Source organism: Amblyraja radiata, chromosome 17, assembly GCF_010909765.2.
Source record: "Amblyraja radiata isolate CabotCenter1 chromosome 17, sAmbRad1.1.pri, whole genome shotgun sequence".
Lineage (NCBI taxonomy): Eukaryota > Metazoa > Chordata > Chondrichthyes > Rajiformes > Rajidae > Amblyraja > Amblyraja radiata.
Genome location: NC_045972.1, coordinates 23,377,575 through 23,398,182, shown reverse-complemented (window position 1 = coordinate 23,398,182; position 20,608 = coordinate 23,377,575). Strand labels below are relative to the sequence as shown.

The window sequence follows — 20,608 nt, the reverse complement described above, 5'->3', positions numbered from 1 at the left end:
GGGTGGGGAGCATAGTAGCGCAGGATTAGAGCTGCTGCCTTACAGCGCCAGAGACCCAGGTTAAATCCTCACCACGGGTGCTGCCTGTACGGAGTTTGTACGTTCTCCTTGTAACTGCATGTATTTTCTCCGGGTGCCTCCCATACTCAAAAGATGTGCAGGTTTGGAGGTTAATTTGGCTTTGGTAAAAGTTGCAGATTATCCCTAGTGTGTAGGATATTGGGCGATCGCTGGTCGGCGCGGACTCTGTGGGCCGAAGGGCCCGTTACTGCGAGGAGTCTCGAAACTAAACTAAACAGAAAAAGCAGGAAACACTCAGGCATTAATGTGGAAATAGACAAAGTGATGTCTGAAGTTTGAAGCCCTTCATCAGAATTTCAGTTGATAAAGGGTCCCAGACCTGAAAACTTAACTCTGCGTCTCGTTCCACACATACTGCCTGACTTGCTGGATATATTCTGTATTATTTGCTGGAAAGGTTCTGACCCAACACATCACCTATTCCTTATCTCCAGAGATGTTGTCTGACCTGCCGAGTTACTCAAGCATGTTGTGTTTATCTTCAGTATTATTTGTCTTGATTTCTGGAATGTTTGTTGTCAAGATTGTTCATAAGTGATAGGAGCAGAATTAGGCCATTTGGCCCAACAAGTCTACTCCGCCATTCAATCATGGCTGAACTATCTCTCCCTCCTAATCCCATTCTCCTGCCTTCTCTCCATAACCCGACACCCATACTCTGCATTACAAATATCCATCGACTTGGCCTTCACAGCCTTCTGTGGCAACAAATTCCAAAGATTCACCACCGTCTGACTAAAGATTGTATTTATTCATATTATCTGATCTTACTGGAAAGCACAAAAAACGAATCTTTTCACTGTACCTCGGTACACGTGGCCTTAAAGAACCTAATAAACCTAAACCTACACTAAATATGTCCCATCTTTGGAGGAACAACCAGTAGTGATGCTGTAATGCAATAGTTGTGACCCCATATAAACCTCATGTTACAAAAAAATGGAATTGTAACAGCAATTGTGTTAATGAGAAGGTTAAGGGCGATATTCAGATTCCCAATAACAAAATTATTTTTCCCCACAGGGTTTTCACAAATAACTATCTTTTTGAATAGTGTAAGTCTTCTTTAACTTTTAGTTTAGTTTAGAGATACAGTGCGGAAACAGGCCATTTGGCCCACTGAGTCCATGCCGCACAACGATATCCATTCCTTCCCACTATCCTACATACACTTGAAATGGTTTACAATATACCAAGCCAATTAGCCTACAATTAGCCTGTGGAGAGTGGGAGGTATGCGAAGATCTCGGAGAAAACCCACGCAGTCAAGGGGAGAAAGTACAAACTCCGTACAGACAGCACCCGTAGTCAGGATCTTTGACGCTGTGAGCGCTGTAAGGCAGCAACTCTACCACTGCAACACAGAGCCGCACCACCTCTCACACCTGCTAGCCACATTCCCCACCCTCCTTGCTGGGATTGACAAGCTAATAAAAAGATTATTTCCCCGCTAGACTTGTTTTATAGCACTGATTAACAAATTATCCTCTGTCTCGCTACCCCAGGGTAGTTTAGTTAGTTTAACTAGTTTAATTTGCTGAGATTAATAATGATAATAAAACGATGGTGGCAAGAATGTAACGTTAATCACCAGTAAATATCAAGAACAGTAACCAGAGATGTCTTCTCTCTTAGTCTCTCAAGGATAAACGAGCAGGGTACGGCGATGGGGCTGTGAACTTATATCTACTGAGGACTAAGGGGTGTACATGTAGGTCTACTGCCATCGGGGGCAGTCAGTGACGGGACAAACCTTGTTCATGTTCATAAGACATAGGAGCAGAATTAGGCCAGTTGGCCCATCGAGTCTGCTCTGCCATTCGATCATGGCTGATCTATTTTTCCTTCTCAATCCCCTCTCCCCATAACCTTTGGCAACCTTACAACTCAAGAACACGGTGGGTGGCACAGTGCCGTAGAAATAGATATGTTGCCTCAAAGCGCCAGGGATCTGGGTTCAATCCTGACTACGGGTGCTATCTGTACAGAGTTTGTACGTTCTCCCTGTGATAGCGTGGGCTTTCTCCGGCTGCTCTGGTTTCTTCCCATTTGGAAGTTTGTAGGTCAATTGGCCGTGTAAGTTTGTAGGTTAATTGGCCTCTGTAAATTGTTTAGGATAGTAGTGTATGAGTGATTGTTGCTTGGCATGGGCTTGGTGGGCTGAAAGGTCTGCTTCCACGCTGTATCTCTAAACTAAACTTATCATTCTCCACTTTTAAAATACCCAATGACTTGGCCTTCACAGCCGTCTGTAGCAATGGATTCCACAGATTCACCACCCTCTGGCTAAAGAAATTCTTCCTCATCTCCTTTCTAAAGGTACGTCCTTTTATTCTGAGGCCGTGGCCTCTGTTTCTAGACTCTCCAACTAGTGGATCCTCTTCTCATCCAGGGGCCGAATGATCAAAGATCTTGTTATCAACCTGAGTAGATGATGGGAATGAGGGTACTCGGTTATAAGATCAGAGGCCAAGGTGCAGGGCAGCACGCCACAGGAGATCCTTCTCCCCTGTGGCGATCAAACTTTACAACTCCTCCTCCCCCTTCTGTCGTAGGGTAGACTGAGACTGAGTGACCCCCCCCCTCAATCTTTGCACATCCCCAAAGCCTTACCACTCATCACTTTATTTTTCATGTTTCATGTTGTGTTTTTTAGGACTGTTGGCAAATTATTTTCCCTCCTGGGATAAATAGAGTTCTATCGTATCTTATCGTATTTGAAATTGAGGAATGTAGGAACAAATTCTTGCAGGAGATTCCGACTCCCTGGAATTTTCCGCCCCAGAAGTTTGGAGAGAATTGACCATTGGTGATATTTAAAGAGGAGGTAGCCACGTTTTTGAAAGGTCAGAAAATTGCGAGCATTGGAGCACTGCTGCAGATCAACCATTATGATGGAGACACAAGGAACTACCGATGCTGGTTTACAAACAAAGATACAAAGTCTGAAAGTCAGTCTGTAGAAGGGTCACCCACTCCTTCTCTCCTGAGATGCTGCCTGGCCCGCTGAGTTACTACAGCATTTTTTGTCTATCAAAGATACAAAGTGCTGGAGTAACCCAGCAGGGGTCAGGAAGCATCTCCAGAGAACATGGATAATGCTGTTTCGGGTTGGGTCTATTCTTCAGAACCGAATTGAAACATTGCCTATACAGGCGCTCCCGGAGGTTTTTGTCAGTCTCCCTACCTGCTTCCATTAGCTGCAACCTCCGGCAACCACCTGCGGCCTACGGGAACCGCACGGAAACCTTGGGTGGGGCGCAAAGTCTCCAGAGGTTTCCGTTCAGGTTTCCTAAGTGGGACAGGGGCATTACTCCAGCACTTTGTGCTTTTCCAACCATGACTATATTGGATGGTGGGACAGGCTTGAGGGGCCAGGTGGCCTACTCTTTCAGCTAGAATCTCTTGCTTCTGAAGAAGGGTTCCAAGCCAATCCGTTGCCTCCACAAATGTTGCCTGACCCGCTGAGTTACTCCAGCACTCTGCTTTTCACAGCTCCTGTCATGTTCTCATGAGAACTCAGTTCAAACAAGTCCTGTCACAATGGTAATGAGCGGAACCGATTACGCCCATGGACCTGTCCTCCCCCTGAGGAGGAGGAAACTGAGGAGAGTCACGTAGAGGGGAGGGGAGAAATAGATAAATAAACCTTCTTTCAATTCAATGCTTTGTGGAATATACCTCCGATGTTCATCGGAGACTGATGTACAGACACACAAAGCGCGATGCACAATGGCCTTTGTGTGGCTTTGACATGGGCAACGGGTTGCAACTTGTCGGTACCTTTACACTACAAAGTGCCGCTCACCTGCTTCAAAGCCTGAAACCTCCTCAACTGTGTGGATGGATGGGCGAGAGTTTAGTTTGGTTTAGTTTATTGTCACATGCACCGCGTACAGTGAAAAGGTTTTTTTGTTGCATGCTACCCAGTCAACGAAAAGACTATACATGATGCCTGTCTAAATGTCTCTCCAACATCACTGTCATATTTGTTTCCCAATGCGTTCCCTAGCAGTGTGTTCCAGCCACCAATCATTCTCAGTGTAAAAATTAAATTGCCCCGTACATTTCCTTTAAACCTTCCCTGTCTCACTTTAAAGCTTTATGCCCTCTAGTCTTTGACATTTCCAGCCTGGGGGAAAATAAACTACCCAGCCAATACATCTCGTAAATTTTACCCTGACATATGTCTCTCAGAATGCTTCCATCAGGTCACCCCTCAGACCCTGACACACATCTTTGCAAAGTCTCACAAGTTAACCCTGTCAGTGTCATGTGCGTTTAAGAAATATTCAATCGTGTACCCTTCTGCTTTTGCAGTAACAGCACACCCTGCTTAATCTCGGTAGTATCATTTTGCTTTGTTGTGGCTCCAATGATTTAAAACATTTCTTCTGCATTATAAGGGAGTGTGCACTGGGATCTGGTAAAGAAATGTCAACCAACTATCCACCCGACCACCCATAGAGTGGGCGGTAGACAACAGTGATGGAGGCTGGTACTATCTAACATTTAGTTTAGTTTAGAGATACAGTGTGGAAACACGGCCATTGAACCACCGAGTCCATGCCGTCCAGCGATCACCCGCACACTAGATTTATGTTATCCCTCTTATGCATGCTGCACACTTGGGCAATTTACGGAGCCGAATTAACCTATACACCTACACGTCTTTGGGATATGGGAGGAATCCGGAGCATCAGGAAAAAAACCCCATGTCGTCACAGGAAGAAACTACAAACTCCATACAGACAGCACTTGTAGTCAGGATCGAACCCGGGTCTTACGCGCTGTCAGGCAGCGACTCTACCACTGTGTCACTCTGCAGCCTATTAAAAAACAGGGTGCCTGGAACACTCTGCCAGGGGAGGTAGGAAGGAACTGACCTATATCAACACCCGGTGACGCCAGCAATGGCTGCCTCATCAACAGTCTGTCTGTCCCTTCATTCTGTGTGTTTTAATAGTATGTGTTATATGTATGTTTTTGTTATATGTGTGTTTTAATAGTATGTGTTATATGTATGTTTTTGTTATATGTGTGTTTTAATAGTATGTGTTATATGTATGTTTTTAGTGTTCTTCAGCTTGTTTTATGTGGGGGGTGGGGGGAGGGGAGGGGTTGGGGCGAACTTTTTCTAATCTCTTAACTCGACGGACAAGGGATTTTTTTCCATATCATATCTCCGTCCACACTGCGGCCTAACATTGAGGAGTTGGCGGCCTTTGCTGGAGACCGACTTTTGAGAGCTCCACCACAGGGAGCCTGCAGGACTTAAACATCGCGGAGCCCGCAATCCCTTTGCCAGGGATCGACCTCGGCGCTCCAACCGTTGGTGCTTGCGGACTTAATAATCACGGAGCTCAAGGTCTCTGGTCAGAGACCGACTTCCGGAACTCCAAGCCGCGGGAGTTTTGATCGCCCCGGCGTACGAGTTTCGACCGCCCCGACGCGGGAGTTTCGATCGCCCCGACTCGGGACTTTCGACCGCTGGCTGTGGGAGCTTCGATCACCCTGTCGGATGGTTCGACTGCCCTGACCGTGGGAGAATAAAGAGGAAAAAGATTGGAATTTTTTGCCTTCCATCACAGTGAGGAATGTGGGGAATCTGTTGTGGCGGATGCTTATGTTAACTTTTATGTAGTTGTGTGTCTTGTTGCTTTTTTATATCCTATGGCTGTATAGTAATTTGCATATCACTGTACCTTAATTGGTACGTGACAATAAAAGACCTTTGAAACCTTTGATATATACTTCTATCAGGTCTCCCCGCGGTGTTTCACAGAAAACAATCCAAGTTTGGCCTTTATCCATTATCAAGGCAGCATTCTGCACCCTTTCCAAAGCCTCCACATCCTTCCTATAGTGGGGCAACCAGAACTGCACACAATATTCAAAATGAGGCGTACCAAAGTACTGCAGAGCTGAGGATCCTACAGACTTCCTGACTCTTATACTCAATGCCCCTTGCAATGAAGGCAAGCATTCGCCTACACCTTCTTCACCAACCTATCTACTTGTGCCGCCACCTTCAGTGAGCGATGAACTTGGACTTCAAAATCCCTGTGCACATCAATGCTGTTCAGGCTCTTGCCATTAACTGTGCACTTCTCCCCTTACATTGAACCTCCCAAAGACCTATAAAGCAGCAGCATGACCTCCTGACTTTATACTCAATGCCCCCGACCTATGAAAGCAAGCATACCATATGCTTTCTTTGCCACTCTATCTACTTATGTCGCCACTTTCAGGGAGTTATGGACTTGGACCTCAAGATCCTTGATCTCATTAATAAAGCCAGATGGCACATGAACAATATGGAGCTTTATCTCATCAAGGCAGCCAAAAAAGAAAGCAGGAGTAAAGTAACAAAGTCTGCAGGGGACAGGATTTTGCGATACACTACCTCAGAGACGACTGTTTGTTCAACAAAAACTTCCTGTCTCCGAAGACCGCACTTTAATAACAGACGGTACAATCTGGGTCAGACTACCATGAAATACAGGGCTTCTCAGCAACAGGGAGTCAAAGGTGATAAGGGAGTTCATGACACAGCCCATTCATCATTGGGGCAGACGGCACTAATGATGCATGTACAACGGCCAGAATCTCGTTCAGAGAGAAAGAGGAAAACTGTAAACTGGCGGTTCTCCTGATAACTTCCAATGGACGGAACAGTGAATGTGCAGCTCAGCAACTTTCATCATGTTTAGACTAGAGATACTTGTGAGATACAGCACGGAAACACGCCCTTCGGCCCACCGAGTCCATGCCGACCAACGATTACCCCGTACACTAAAACATCCTACACACAAGGGACAATTTACAATTTTACCAAAGCCAATTAACCTACAAACCTGTAGTCTTTGGAGTGTGGGAAGAAACCAGAGCTGTATCAGTAAAGGTTTGTAGTTTAATAAGTTTCTGTAAATCGTAAACTGTCCCTAGTTCGTGGGATAGTGTGAGTGTACGGGGTGATCACTGCTCGGTGTAGACTCAGTGGGCTGAAGAGCCTATTTCCACTCTGTATCTCCAAAGTAATTTCACTGTGATTATAAAGTACCATTGATTATTGAATCATTCAACTCCCACCCTCCTCTTAGATCTTCTCTTGATCAGCTGCATTCAGTTTGCTTCTGACTCTGGTAGTTTGGGGCAAACCTGAAGCACTAGCTTTGTTCTCTCCCATTCAGGAAGCCTGCGGTAACTCTTCACCTCCCTTGGGACCAGCATACCTGGCCTCCACAGGTGTCCTTAACAACTCATGCTTCACCTCCTCCTCCCCCCAACACTCTAACCCACTGTAGGCTGGATCCATTACCGACCCCTGGGGTCTTCCACTTTTCCAATATTGTTGCTTGTCGGAATTTCCCTACTCCAACGCCGACATGCTACTCCTAATGTTTCAGTTTTAAATTTCCCCTTTCAGATCACCCACACAGTACCCGAAGGACATCAATAATGGTGACAGGCAAATTTACTTAATTAAATGTTAACATAACCTGCTGCGGAACCTATTAAGAGCGGCACAGTGGCACAGCGGAGAAGTTGCTGCCTTTGCACTGTACCTTGGTACGCGTGACAATAAACTAAACGCAACTACAGCCCGCCAGAGACTCAGGTTTGATTCTGACTATGAGTGCTGTCTGTACGGAGTTTGCACGTTCTCCTTGTGACTGCACCCGGTTGCTCCGGTTTCCTCCTGCACTCCAAAAACATACAAGTGCTTCGAGAGGCTGGTCCTGGCACACCTCAAAAGCTGCCTACCCCCCACACTGGATCCCTATCAGTTTGCCTACCGCAAGAACAGGAGTACGGAGGATGCCATCTCAACGGCACTTCACTCCGCCCTCTCCCACCTCGACACAGAGACACTTACGTAAGAATGCTGTTCATCGATTACAGCTCAGCATTCAACACCATTATACCATCAAAACTGATCACCAAACTCGGTAACCTGGGCATCGACCCCTCCCTCTGCAACTGGATACTGGACTTTCTAACCAACAGACCCCAGTCTGTTAGGTTAGACAAGCACACCTCTTCAACCCTCACCCTGAACACCGGCGTTCCACAGGGCTGTGTGCTGAGCCCCCTCCTCTACTCCCTCTTCACCTATGACTGCACACCTGTACATGGTACTAACACCATCATCAAGTATGCAGATGGCACAACGGTGATTGGCCTCATCAGCAACAACGATGAGTCGGCCTATAGGGAGGAGGTCCAGCACTTAGCAGCATGGTGCGCTGACAACAACCTGGCCCTTAACTCCAAGAAGACCAAGGAGCTCATTGTAGACTTCAGGAAGTCCAGAGGCGGCACGCCCACCCCCATCCACGTTAACGGGACGGAGGTGGAACGTGTTTCTAGCTTCAGGTTCCTGGGAGTCAACATCTCCGATGACCTCTCTTGGACCCACAATACCTCAACTCTGATCAAGAAGGCTCACCAGCGTCTCTTCTTCCTGAGGAGACTGAAGAAAGTCCATCTGTCTCCTCAGATCCTGGTGAACTTCTACCGCTGCACCATCGAGAGCATCCTTACCAACTGCATCACAGTATGGTATGGCAACTGCTCTGTCTCCGACCGGAAGGCATTGCAGAGGGTGGTGAAAATTGCCCAACGCATCACCGGTTCCTCGCTCCCCTCCATTGAGTCTGTCCAAAGCAAGCGTTGTCTGCGGAGGGCGCTCAGCATCGCCAAGGACTGCTCTCACCCCAACCATGGACTGTTTACCCTCCTACCATCTGGGAGGCGCTACAGGTCTCTCCATTGCCGAACCAGCAGGTCCAGGAACAGCTTCTTCCCGGCGGCTGTCACTCTACTCAACAACGTACCTCGGTGACTGCCAATCACCCCCCCCCCCCCCCCCCCCACCCCGGACACTTATTATTATTTATTCAAATCATTTGCTATGTAGCTCTTCCAGGGAGATGCTAAATGCATTTCATTGTCTCTGTACTGTACACTGACAATGACAATTAAAATTGAATCTGAATCTGAGGTTTGCAGGTTAGTTGGTTTTGATTAAAAGTGTATATTGCCCCTAGTGTGTAGGATAATGCTTGTGTATGGGGTGATTGTTGGTCGGCGTGGACTCGGTGGTCTGTTTCCTCGCTGTATCTCTAAAGTATAAACAAAGCCTAAAAGCCTGACTTTAAAAGCATCGCTATCGGAACAAAGAGCAGCAACTTTAATGTCACTTGCACTGAGATCACTTTTAATCCTTAGTAACATGGAGATGTAACTAAACCTGAACTAATTTAATTCATAGTGCATTACACCGTAACCACTAGAAAAACATTCATGGATGATTTTTCACAAATCCGGAGGTAGAGGCTTCACATAGGTGTCCTATCCCCAGTTCCCACAGTTTGATATCTGTCATATTTATAACCACATCTTAGAGGAAGGTTTGTCCTTTGGAACTGGGTTGTGGGGTCACTGCAATACCCAGTGGGTGGCACAGTAGAGTAGCTAGTAGAGCTGCTGCTTTACAGATCCAGTGTCCTGGGTTCGATCCCGACCTGTCTGCATGGAATTTGCACATTCCCCCCTATGACTATGTGGGTAACAATTGGTCACTCACAATTTCCCTTTGTATGTTTCCACTAGTGGGAGTGTCTAGGATTAGAGGTCATAGCCTCAGAATTAAAGGACGTTCATTTAGGAAAGAGATGAGGAGGCATTTCTTGAGTCAGAGGGTGGTGAATCTGTGGATGTTTTTGCCACAGGTCAGTGGATATTTTTAAGGCAGAGATAGCTAGACTCTTGATTAGTACAAATGTCAGAGGTAATGGGGAGAAGGCAGGAGAATGGGGTTAGGAAGGAGATAGATAGATCAGCCATGATTGAATGGCAGAGTAGACTTGATGGGCCAAGTTACATTATGTAGAGGGATGGGAGCACTTGAGAGGAATAGAGGGGGTAAGAAAATGGGATTTGTGTAGGATTGGAAATGGCTGCTAGAATGTCCATGAGGGCTCTAGATCTGTAAGCTTCCTACTTCAGGTTGGGTTGCATCTCCACCTAGTTTGGGACCAGCACTGTCAGAGATTTGAAGACGCAGTTCAGTCCATCACACAGACCAGACTTCTCGGGAAAGCAGCCAACATAATCAAAGACTCGTCCCACCTCGGTCATTCATTATTCTCCACACTCCCGTCAAGCAGAAGGTACAGAAGCTTGAATGCGCGCACCACCAGACTGAGCAACAGCTTCTTCCCCTCTGTTATCAGGCTTCTGAATGGTCCTTCCATTAGCTAGGATACTGTCAAATTCACATCAAACCCATGGCGGACATCAGACTTTGTCTCTGGAACTGAAGCACTACAATACTGAGGACTATGTTCCGCACTCTAAATTTTCCCCGTTGCTCTACATATTGTTCTTGAGTTTGGCTTGGTTGTATTTATGTATAGCATTACCTGATTTGAATGGAAAGTTTTTCACTATACCATGGTACATGTGACAAATAATAAACCAAATAATGTCACATGTACCCAAACTAACAAATAGTGATTCCCCGCAAAATAAATGATAGCTTACCGGCCTTCTATTATCTATGCACTAGAGTCATAGAGCCACAGATTAATACAGTGTTGAAACAGGCCTTTCGGCCCAACTCGCCCACACCGGCCAACAATGTCCCAGCTAGTATTCCCAGATCAATGTCTGAGCTCTGTAATCTCTCACCATTTAAATTACTTTCTTCAAGAGGACATGGAAGACCCCAAAAAACACGATCTCCTGGGTGCCAAACATTTTAACTCACCTTCCCATTCCCACATTGATCTTTCTGATAGATTCCCACACTGACCACACCTGATAGATTCTTGATTAGTATGGGTGTCAGAGGTTATGGGGAGAAGGCAGAAGAATGGGGTTAGGAGGGAGAGATAGATCAGCCAAGAATTGAATGTCGGAGTAGACTTGATGGGCTGAATGGCCTAATTTTGCTCTTATCACTTATGATCTTATGATCTTTCTGTCCTGGGCCTCTTCCACTGTCAGAGGGAGGCCACACACAAATTGGAGGAACAGCCCCTCATATTTCACTTGAGCAGCTTACAACCCAGTGGTATGAATATTGATTTCTCTAATTTCAAGTAACCCCTGCAGTCCCTCTCTCCCCCACACTAGTTGTCCTACCAGTTCCACTGTTTGCATCCTTGCATCCCTCTGTTATCGCCTCTTCCACAGCCAACAATGGGCCTCCGCCCTTCCTTGCTATCTGTTGCCAGCCCTGATTTATTCTGACCTTTTCCTACCTCCAGTTCCCCCCCCCCCCCCCCCCCCCACCTCCCCTCATACTTTCAATTGGAAGATGGGTTCCGACCTGAGACATCACATGTTCCTTTATCTCCAGAGAAGCTGCCTGACCCGCTGAGTTGCTCCAACACTTTGCATCAAACTTTTCCTCCATTAAGGGGAGGGAGCTCCACACACGTGTGTGGGTCAGTTCTCGATATTTACCTTGCTGGGCATGGCTGTGTGTTGCAGGTAATTGTTCCTGTCGTGGGCCTTGCGTGTGCAGAACACAGGGTGGTGTTGACTTGTGTAAGATGGTCCTGCAAACAGTAGGGCGTGGTCACCATTTTACCTGCAAGAAGATTAAGAGAGTGTACATATTGGAGGAAATTCAGCTGAAGATTTCATGAGGTGACCGCATTCCAAAAAAACAGAATAAAAGGATCCTTTAGGAAGGAGACGAGGATGACATTCTTTTTTTTAAGAGGGTGGCGAATCTGTGGAATTCATTCCTGCGGAAGCCATCAATGGACATTTTTAAGGCACAGATAGATAGATTCTTGATTGGTACGGGTGTCAGGGGTATGGGGAGAAGGCCGGAGAATGGGGTTGAGAGGAAGAACCATGAATGAACAGCAGAGTAGACTTGATGGGCTGAATGGCCTATGTATTCTCCTACCACTTAAGAACATAAATCAGCAGTGAATTCTCTAATTTCAAGTAAACCTTCCCAACACCCCGTCTCTGTCCTGTTCACCACATTAACCCTGGAACCCTGGGGAATACCTAATTCTCCCAAACCTCCCCCCTCCCCCCTCCTCCCCTCTATATTGGAGTCAGTGGTTATGGGTAATCAGGCCTCAGGACAATGTTGGAACAGTCATCACTATATTAACTGGCTTAGCAAATTGATGGGGCAGGTTGGTGACTGATACTCTAGTTCCTTATGTAATTCTCTGATGTACCATCTCTCTTATTGTCCATAGGCTGGAGAAAGTTCTCATTCTTCTGAGAACCCATCAACACGAGAGAGAGACTAGTTGGCTTATCATGTCTGTGCCAACTCTACCTCATTGAAAACCCACAGACTATCTTCAATCGGACTTTACTGGATTTATCCTGCACTAAACATTATTCCTTTTAATCTATATGTGTACACTGTGGATGGCTCAATTGTAATTGTGTATAGTCTTTCCGCTGACTGGTTAGCACACAACAAAAAGCTTTTCACTGTATCCCGGTACACGTGACAATAAACTAAAATAAACTAAAAATCTGCATAAAATCAAACTGAGGGGATCTGGACAGACCTCAGGGTTATGTCTAAATCTCTTGGTTGTTTTTTTTAACCACACACATGAGGGCGGCACAGTGGCACAGTGGTTTAGTTGGTACCTTACAACGCCAGAGACCCAAAGCTTTGATCCTGACTACGGGTGCTGTCTGTACACAGTTTGTATGTTTGCCCTGTGACCCGCGTGGGTTTTTTCCGGGAGTTCTGGTTACCTCCCACACTCCAAAGACGTACAGGTTTGTAGGTTAAAAAAAAATGTACATTGTCCCTAGTGTGTAGGATAGTGTTAGCGTGCGGGGATCGCTGGTTGGCTTTAACCTGGTGGGTCTAAGGGCCTGTTTCCATGGTGTACCTCTAAACTAAACTAAACGTCGCACATCACCTCAGCTACAATCAAAAAATTAGAAGCAGATACAAAGGAAAACAAACAGGAGGGGAAATAAGAAGAGAAGGGAGAATGAGATGGCAGGTCTCAGCATGTTAGTGAGCCACTGCACTGAGCCCAGCCTTCGGTGTTGGGCTTCAGAGATCAGCACACCACTGGAACCACTTCACCAGCCTGTTCCTCATGCGTGGGGCCAGGGCTATAAAAAGGATAAAGCCACCAACAGAAAGTATGTTAGCATTTCTCTGTCTCTCTCTTCTCTCGGGAGGGTCCGTCACAGTGGCACAGCAGTCCAGCTGCTGCCTTACAGCACCAGAGACCCAGGTTCGATCCTGACCTCAGGTGCTGTCTGGACAGAGTTTGTACGTTCTGCCCGTGACCGCGTGGGTACTCCGGTTTCCTCCCACACTCCAAAGACTTACAGGTTTGTTGGAGGTTAATTGGCTTGGATAAAAATTATAAAATTATCCCCAGTGTGTAGGATAGTGTTAGTGTAAGGGGTGATCGCTGGTCGGCACGGACTCAAGGCCGAAGGGCCTGTTTATGCGCTAAAGTCTAAAAATAGAGAGAGATGGAGATAGATAGAGATGGAGAGAGAGAGAGAGAGAGAGAGTGACAGAGAGAGAGAGAGAAAGTGACAGAGAGAGAGACAGAGAGAGAGAGACAGAGAGAGACAGAGCGAGAGAGAAAGCAATATAAGAGCTTTCTTCTTCCGATGAATGGGAGGGCTACTCACCTCCAGCACATGATGCAGTGCAACCTGATCTCACGACCGCCCAGGTGTAGTTGTGCCTCTGCTCGCTTGCCTTGCTTTCATTAGCAACCTTTGGTAACGTGTACTCCCAGGCAATACCTGGATTCTTGCCTTGCAACAGAATCTGTTGGGGAGGGGCGGTGGTGAAGGTTGTGGAAGAGAGAGAGAGGGAAATTGGGGGGGGGGGGGTTGGGGGGGAAGGAGGGCAACATAAAGAAATGTTGAACAGGATTAGTGTGAATCGCTCTCCAATCACAAAGAAAATTAGAACTAAAGTTAATGGAAGATTGTGCAGGAAGGAACTGCATATGTGGGTTTACACTGAAGATAAACACAATATGCTGGAGTAACTCAGCGGGCCAGGCAACATCTCTGGAGAAAAGGAATGGCACCCTACTTAATGGAAGATTTCTGTGAGTAACCCAGTCCATCACATGCTTCATTTAGAGATACACATTTAGACATACAAAGCATGGAAACAGGCCTTTCGGCCCACCAAACCCGTGCCGTCCACGATCACCCATACACAAGTTCTATCCTACACACGAGGAGCAATTTACAAGCTAATTAACCTACAACCGTGCATGTCTTTGGGGATGTGGGGGAATCCGGAGCACACGGAGAATACCCACGTGGTCACAGGGTTTAATAGTAATGAATTAATTATAAATGAATTAAAATGAAGGGTCTGAAGAAGGGTCTCGATCTGAAACGTCACCCATTCCTTCTCTCCAGAGATGCTGCCTATCCCGCTGAGTTACTCCAGCATTTTGAGTCTGTCCAAGATGTTTAACTAGGTGAGCTGTGATACATCTGGAACAGCAGTTAAATTACTGGCCCAGTATTCCCAATGCTGAGATAAATCTTGGGGAAGATAAAAATGGAAAAAAAATCTAGTAAATCACACTGTGGTGTGGTTCCGTGTTTTATATAAATATTACGTGGCTGTAAAACATAATGACTTTATCTTACTCTAACAGCAAGGCAGTATATACCAATCATTCCTTCTACTCCCCAATCTCTTCGAGCAGAAGATACAGAAGCTTGGAAGCACGCACGACCAGACTCAAGGGCAGATTCTTCCCCTCTGTTATCAGTCTGCAGATACAGGATAAAGGGTTGACGTTCAGTGCAAGATAAAATCCAGTAAAGTTAGATTAAAGATAGTCCGAAAGCCTCCAATGAGGTAGATGGGAGTTTAGGACAGCTCTCTATCTGGTCAGAGGACAGTTCAGTTGCCTGATTAAAGATGAGATTGATAGTTTCATGATTGGGGTGGTACAGTGGTGCATCGGTAGAGTTGCTGCCTTACAGCACGAAAGATCCAGGTTCAATCCTGACTACAGGCGCTGTCTCCATTGAGTCTGTATTTTCTCCCTGTGACCGCGTGGGTTTTCCCCGGGTGCTCTGGTTTCCTCTCACACTCCAAAGACATAAACATTTGTAGGATAACTGGCTTTAGTAAAATTATCCCCAGTGTGTAATATAGTGTTAGTGTATGAGGTAATCGCTGGTTGGCACAGACACGGTGGGCCGAATGGCCTGTTTCTGTTCTGCATTTCTAAAGTCTAAATTAGTAAGGGCATCAAAGGTCACTGGAAGGCAGGAGAATGGGGTTTAAAGGGAAAAGTAGATCAGCTATGATCAAAGGGCTATGCAGGCTCGATGGGTCAAATGTACCAATTCTGTTCCCATGTCTTCTGATCACCACATACACCAGCACTATCCTACACTCTAAGGACAATTTATAATTATACCAAGCCAATTAACCTACAAACCTGTCCGAGTGTGGGAGAAAACCGGATATCCCGGAGAAAACGAACAGGGGTCATGGGGAGAATATACAAACTCCACACAGACAGCACCGATAGTTAGGATCGAACCCAGCTCCCTGGTGCTGTAAGGCTGCGCCACCGTGCCGCCCCAAGTCCTTGGACTGATTATCAGCTCTTCCAAAGATGCACAGTTGGCATTTAAAACGGCTTGTATCAACATGCTCACATCCTTGATTCAAGTCTTTAACATCTGCCACTGAATTACAACAGCCACTAAATGGTGCCCTCTTGACTACAGGATTTTAGACCAATAAATTTTACAGCTTGCTAAATCGAGATAAATATATGTGTTGGTATTGGAATGAGGCACCTCTGTAGCTCTTCCCCCTTGCGTCTGCATTCTTGTTTCTGTCTAGTTTAGCTTCAGGCACTAATGGAAGCCAAGGGAGACAACAGCGAGCGTCGAAGTAAATAATTTGTTGCTCCTATTCAATTATCCCTTCGGAAAGGGGCTTGATGTTTATCTCCAGCTGTACTGGGGATTCTTTCAATTCTCACCCACTGCACGTTTTGAGTTTGGTTTATTGTCACGTGTACCGAGGTACAGTGAAAAAGCTTTTGTTGCATGCAAGCCAGTCAGCGGAGAGACCAAGTGTGATTACAATCGAGCGATACACAGTGTACAGATACACGATAAAGGGAATAACGCGAATAAGGTTTAGTGCAAGATAAAGCCAGTAAAGTCCGATCTAAGATAGTCCGAAAGTCTCCAATGAGGTAGATAGTGGCTCAGGATCACTAATTATCGGTAGGATGGTTCAATTGCCTGATAACAGCTGGGAAGTAGCTGTCCCTGAATCTGGAGATATAGTGGGTTCACACTCCTGTACCTTATGCCCAATGGGAGAGGGGAGAAGAGGGAGTGACCTGGGGTAAGATTTGTCCTTGATTATGTTGATAAAATGTTTGAAGAAGGATCTTCACCACAAAACGACATACACCTTTTCTCCCGAGATGCCGCCTGACCGGCTAAGTTACTCCAGCATTTTGTGTCTATCTGAAACTAAACGTAGAATTGGTCCCACACATGTTGACTAATGTTGCACAATTATAGCCATCTTCATAACTCCCTTGAGGAAGTAGAGTGGCTTCCAATGGCACTCCTGAATTCCTGAAGAGACCAGGGTGTGGGAGAGAGCACTCATGTGAGTGTGTCGCCTCCCAATAGAGTGGTGAGGCATTGGGAGAGTTCAAAGGTCAGTGGTTTCCATTTCGCTTTTACTTTGAGGTCAAGTGTCCTCTTCAGACACGTTATACTCGCTGTACTCAAGACACTCGTTTACCACGGTTCCTTCTGAGGCTCTATATCTGATAATAACTCCCTTTAACAACCGCTTGAGCCAAGCCCGCAGGGCGTACACATTAGGGGATGTGTTTGGGTGCTGCATTACAGCTGGCCTGACAAATGACTTCAAACACTGAGCCGTATTTGAGAGAGGGGCACTTGATTGCAGCTTATACATTGAACACTTGTACAAACATCAGGCTTCCACATAAAGGTCGCCAATTAAGCAAGAATCACTGACGGAAGCCCACATTGGCCCAATGTTACTCCAAGATTCTGATGGACACCGCATATTTCTTTTTACAGATTGTTTGCAATTCCTTGTCTCAGAAAGCAGACCTAGAGCAGAGAAAATAGAAAATGTACAGCACAAAAACAGGCCATTCGGCCCACAGTGCTTTTACCAAACACGATGGCAAGACCTTTCATGCTTTACTTTAGCGATACAGCGCGGAAACAGGTCCTTCAGCCCATTAAGTCTGCACCGACCAGCGATCACCCCGTACATTAGCACTATCCTGCACACTAGCAACAATTTTACAATTTTTACCAAAGCCAATTAACTTATAAAGCTAGGATAGATGCAAAATGTTGCAGTAACTCAGCAGGTTAGCCAACATCTGGAGAAAAGGAATTGATAACGTTTCAGGTCGGAACCCTTCTTCAGATTAGTCTGAAGAAAGGTTCCAACCTGAACCGTCACCTCTTCCTTTTCTCCAGAGATGTTGCCTGACTCGCTGATTTACTCCAGCACTTTGTGCCTATCATTAGTATCAACTAGCATCTGCAGTTCCTTCTGCACAACTTACCAAACTGCACGTCAACAATCACCCCGCACACTATTTCTATCCTACACACTAGGGACAATTTACACAAGCCAATTAACCTGCAAACCTGCACATCTTTGGAATGGGGAGGAAACCGGAGCACCCAGAGAAAACCCATGTGGCCACATGGCCAATGTACAGACTCCAGAAACCACCTCCAATTTGTGTGTGGCGGCACTCTGACAGTGGAGGAGGCCCAGGAGAGAAAGATCAATATGGGAAAGGGAGTTAAAATGTTTGTCAAGGTGATATTTTGTCCACTCCTTACAGGTAGTAGTCCCTAATCCAGGCAACATCCTGATGAATAGGGTTGCCAACTGTCCCATATTAGCCGGGACATCCCGTATATTGGGCTAAATTGGTTTGTTCCATATGTGACCGCCCTTGTCTGGTACTATTAGGGTCGAAAGGACCGTCGGGTAGGAGCGCCGCGTCCGGCCCCGCCTCTGACGTAGTGCAGCCCATGGAGTGCAGCAGCAGCACCTCGTCCGTGGCCTCGTCGGTCGGCAGTCCGGCCAGCTGTCTGACCTTCAGACCTTTGCTTACTGCCGACACCACTACCCCTCCTTCTAATGGCCGATCGTCGGTTCATGAGTTGGATGGGGTGCCTGACTTTGCGCGCGACGTCGCGCCCGGTGCCCGGGCCAAAACTCCTCAGCTGACCCGCTGGCTGGGCTTTGTGTGCCCTCAGCTGACCCGCTGGCTGGGCTTTGTGTGCAGTCCAGCACCCGGGCCCACTCATCCCTCACCCATGGCCAAGTTGGTCAACGAATTGCCGTCGGGAATTTGTCCCTAATTTTGACCTTTTGTTCCTTTGGGAGTGAGAAAGTTGGCAACCCTACTGAGGAACCTCTTCTGAACGCGAAAGGCCTGTTTAAACGTGCGACCTTGGACCATCTGGGAAAATATTGGTACCAGAGGTGGTATCCATGGAAACACGCGGCACTTCCGGACATGTTGTTTCTATGGGAACGCAGAGCATTTGAGGGTTGGTGGTATGTATGGATTCACACGGTGAATCAATACACCTTATTGGAATGAAAATCAAAAATGTCCTCCTTATATCCTTCGTCGTTCAGGTAACATAATCACACAGATGGATTGTGTGGTGGTGCATTGAGGAGAAAGGTTTTGAAAGTCAAGACGATACATACCACCTGGTTGGCAGGGCAGAAATTGTAGCAAGTGAAATATAATCCAAGGATAAGTTACGTTATGCATTTGGGGAGGTTATGCATTGAGGTCGTCAAAGATTTCAGGGAGAAGATAGGAGGAGGCAAAATGGATCTGCCACAAAAGATTGGTGGAGTTGACTTAGTTTTAGTTTTGGAGATACAGCTTGGAAACAGGCCCATTCTGCCCACCGAGTCTGCGCCTACCAGCGATCACCCCATATACCTGTTCTATCCTACACACTAGGGACAATTTACAGAAGCCAATTATCCTACAAACCTGCACATCTTTGGAGTGTGAAAGGGAAGCGGAGCACCCGAAGAAAACCCACTCGGTCACAGCGAGAACGTGCAAATTCCGTACAGACAGGAATTCCCTACCGCTGTTCATTCCCTACCACTGTACCACTGTGCCGCCCCAAAATATGATGCGTTGAATTAAGGTGAGAGGGCAAAGCTTAAAGAAGATTAAAGTGCGGGAGCGCATTGTCAGAGGTGGAGGCGGAGACAGATACATTCATGGAATTTAAGAGGCTTTTAGATAGGCACATGGATATGCAGGAAATGGAGCGATAACGATCACGTGTGTGCAGAGGGGATTAGTTTAACTTGCATCATGTTCAGCACTGAATTTGTGGGCCGAAGCGGCTGTTCCTGTGCTGTACTATTCTATGTTCAGAGGATTATGATGGCAAAATGCTGCCTCAGGTCCCCTTTAAATCTTTCTTTTAGTGGTCAAACTGACTTTTGATGGAATATGGGACAAACACAGTGGGCCGAATGGCCTGCTTCATAGAATCACAGACATACAGCACAAATATTTGCCTTTCAGCCTACCAAGTCCACGCCAACCATGTACCACCCATTTGCAATTAATCTTTTTTTAATGCTTCCCACACTACCTCTACTTTCTACTTTTATATTTTCTTTTTTCACCCACTAGGAGCAATGCGTAATGGACAATTAACTTAACCATACCCATGCCTGTGAGATGTGAGAGCTTTAGTTTTAAAGATGCAGCACAGACACAGCCCCTTCGGCCCATCGAGTGCATGCCGCCCATTGATCACCCCGTTCTATCCTGCACAAGGCACAACTTTTACAGAAGCCAATTAACCTACAAGCCCACATGTCTTTGGGATGTGGGAGGAAACCGGAGCACCCGAAGGAAACCCATGCGGGAGAATGTACAAACTGCACACAGACAGCACCCGTAGTCAGGAGTGAACCCAGGTGCCAGGTGTTGTGAGGCAGCCACTCCACCAGCTGCACCACTGTGCTGCTTATGAGCTGGCATAAGAGGCACAGGAAGATAGACACAAAATGCTGGAGTAATTCAACGGGACAGGCAGCATCTCTGGAGAGAAGGAATAGGTGATGTTTTGGGTCGAGACCCCCCTTCAGATGTCAGACTCTAATTCAGTCTGAAGAAGGGTCTCGACCTGAAACGTCACCCATTCCTTCTCTCCAGAGATGCTGCCGGTCCTGCTGAGTTACTCCAGAATTTTGTGTCTATCTTTGGTTTAAGTCAGCATCTGCAGTTCCTTCCTACACAAAAGAAGCACGGGCTGGCCCCACTTTCAGGACCCTCTGAAGTAAAAATGTCTCCACATCTCAATGATGGGCCAAATGTTTGCTGGCTTTAAGCTCCCGTTCTGTGGCGGAGATTTGATTTATCATGCAGGGACTTCCCTGGACACTTGTTGGAAGCTGTGGGGGTGG

General features: G+C 46.5%; 1 protein-coding gene across 2 annotated transcripts in view; it reads right to left on the bottom strand.

The window, feature by feature from the left end:
* The window catches only part of adamts18 (ADAM metallopeptidase with thrombospondin type 1 motif 18), a 175,649-nt gene that overhangs the window by 21,144 nt on the left and 133,897 nt on the right, over nt 1–20,608 (bottom strand). For both annotated transcript variants that reach the window (XM_033035863.1, XM_033035864.1), the window contains 2 exons: nt 13,750–13,891; nt 11,560–11,686 (listed from right to left, as the gene is read on the bottom strand). In XM_033035863.1, coding sequence (XP_032891754.1) covers nt 11,560–11,686; nt 13,750–13,891 — 269 coding nt within the window. The remainder of the gene's footprint in view (nt 1–11,559; nt 11,687–13,749; nt 13,892–20,608) is intronic.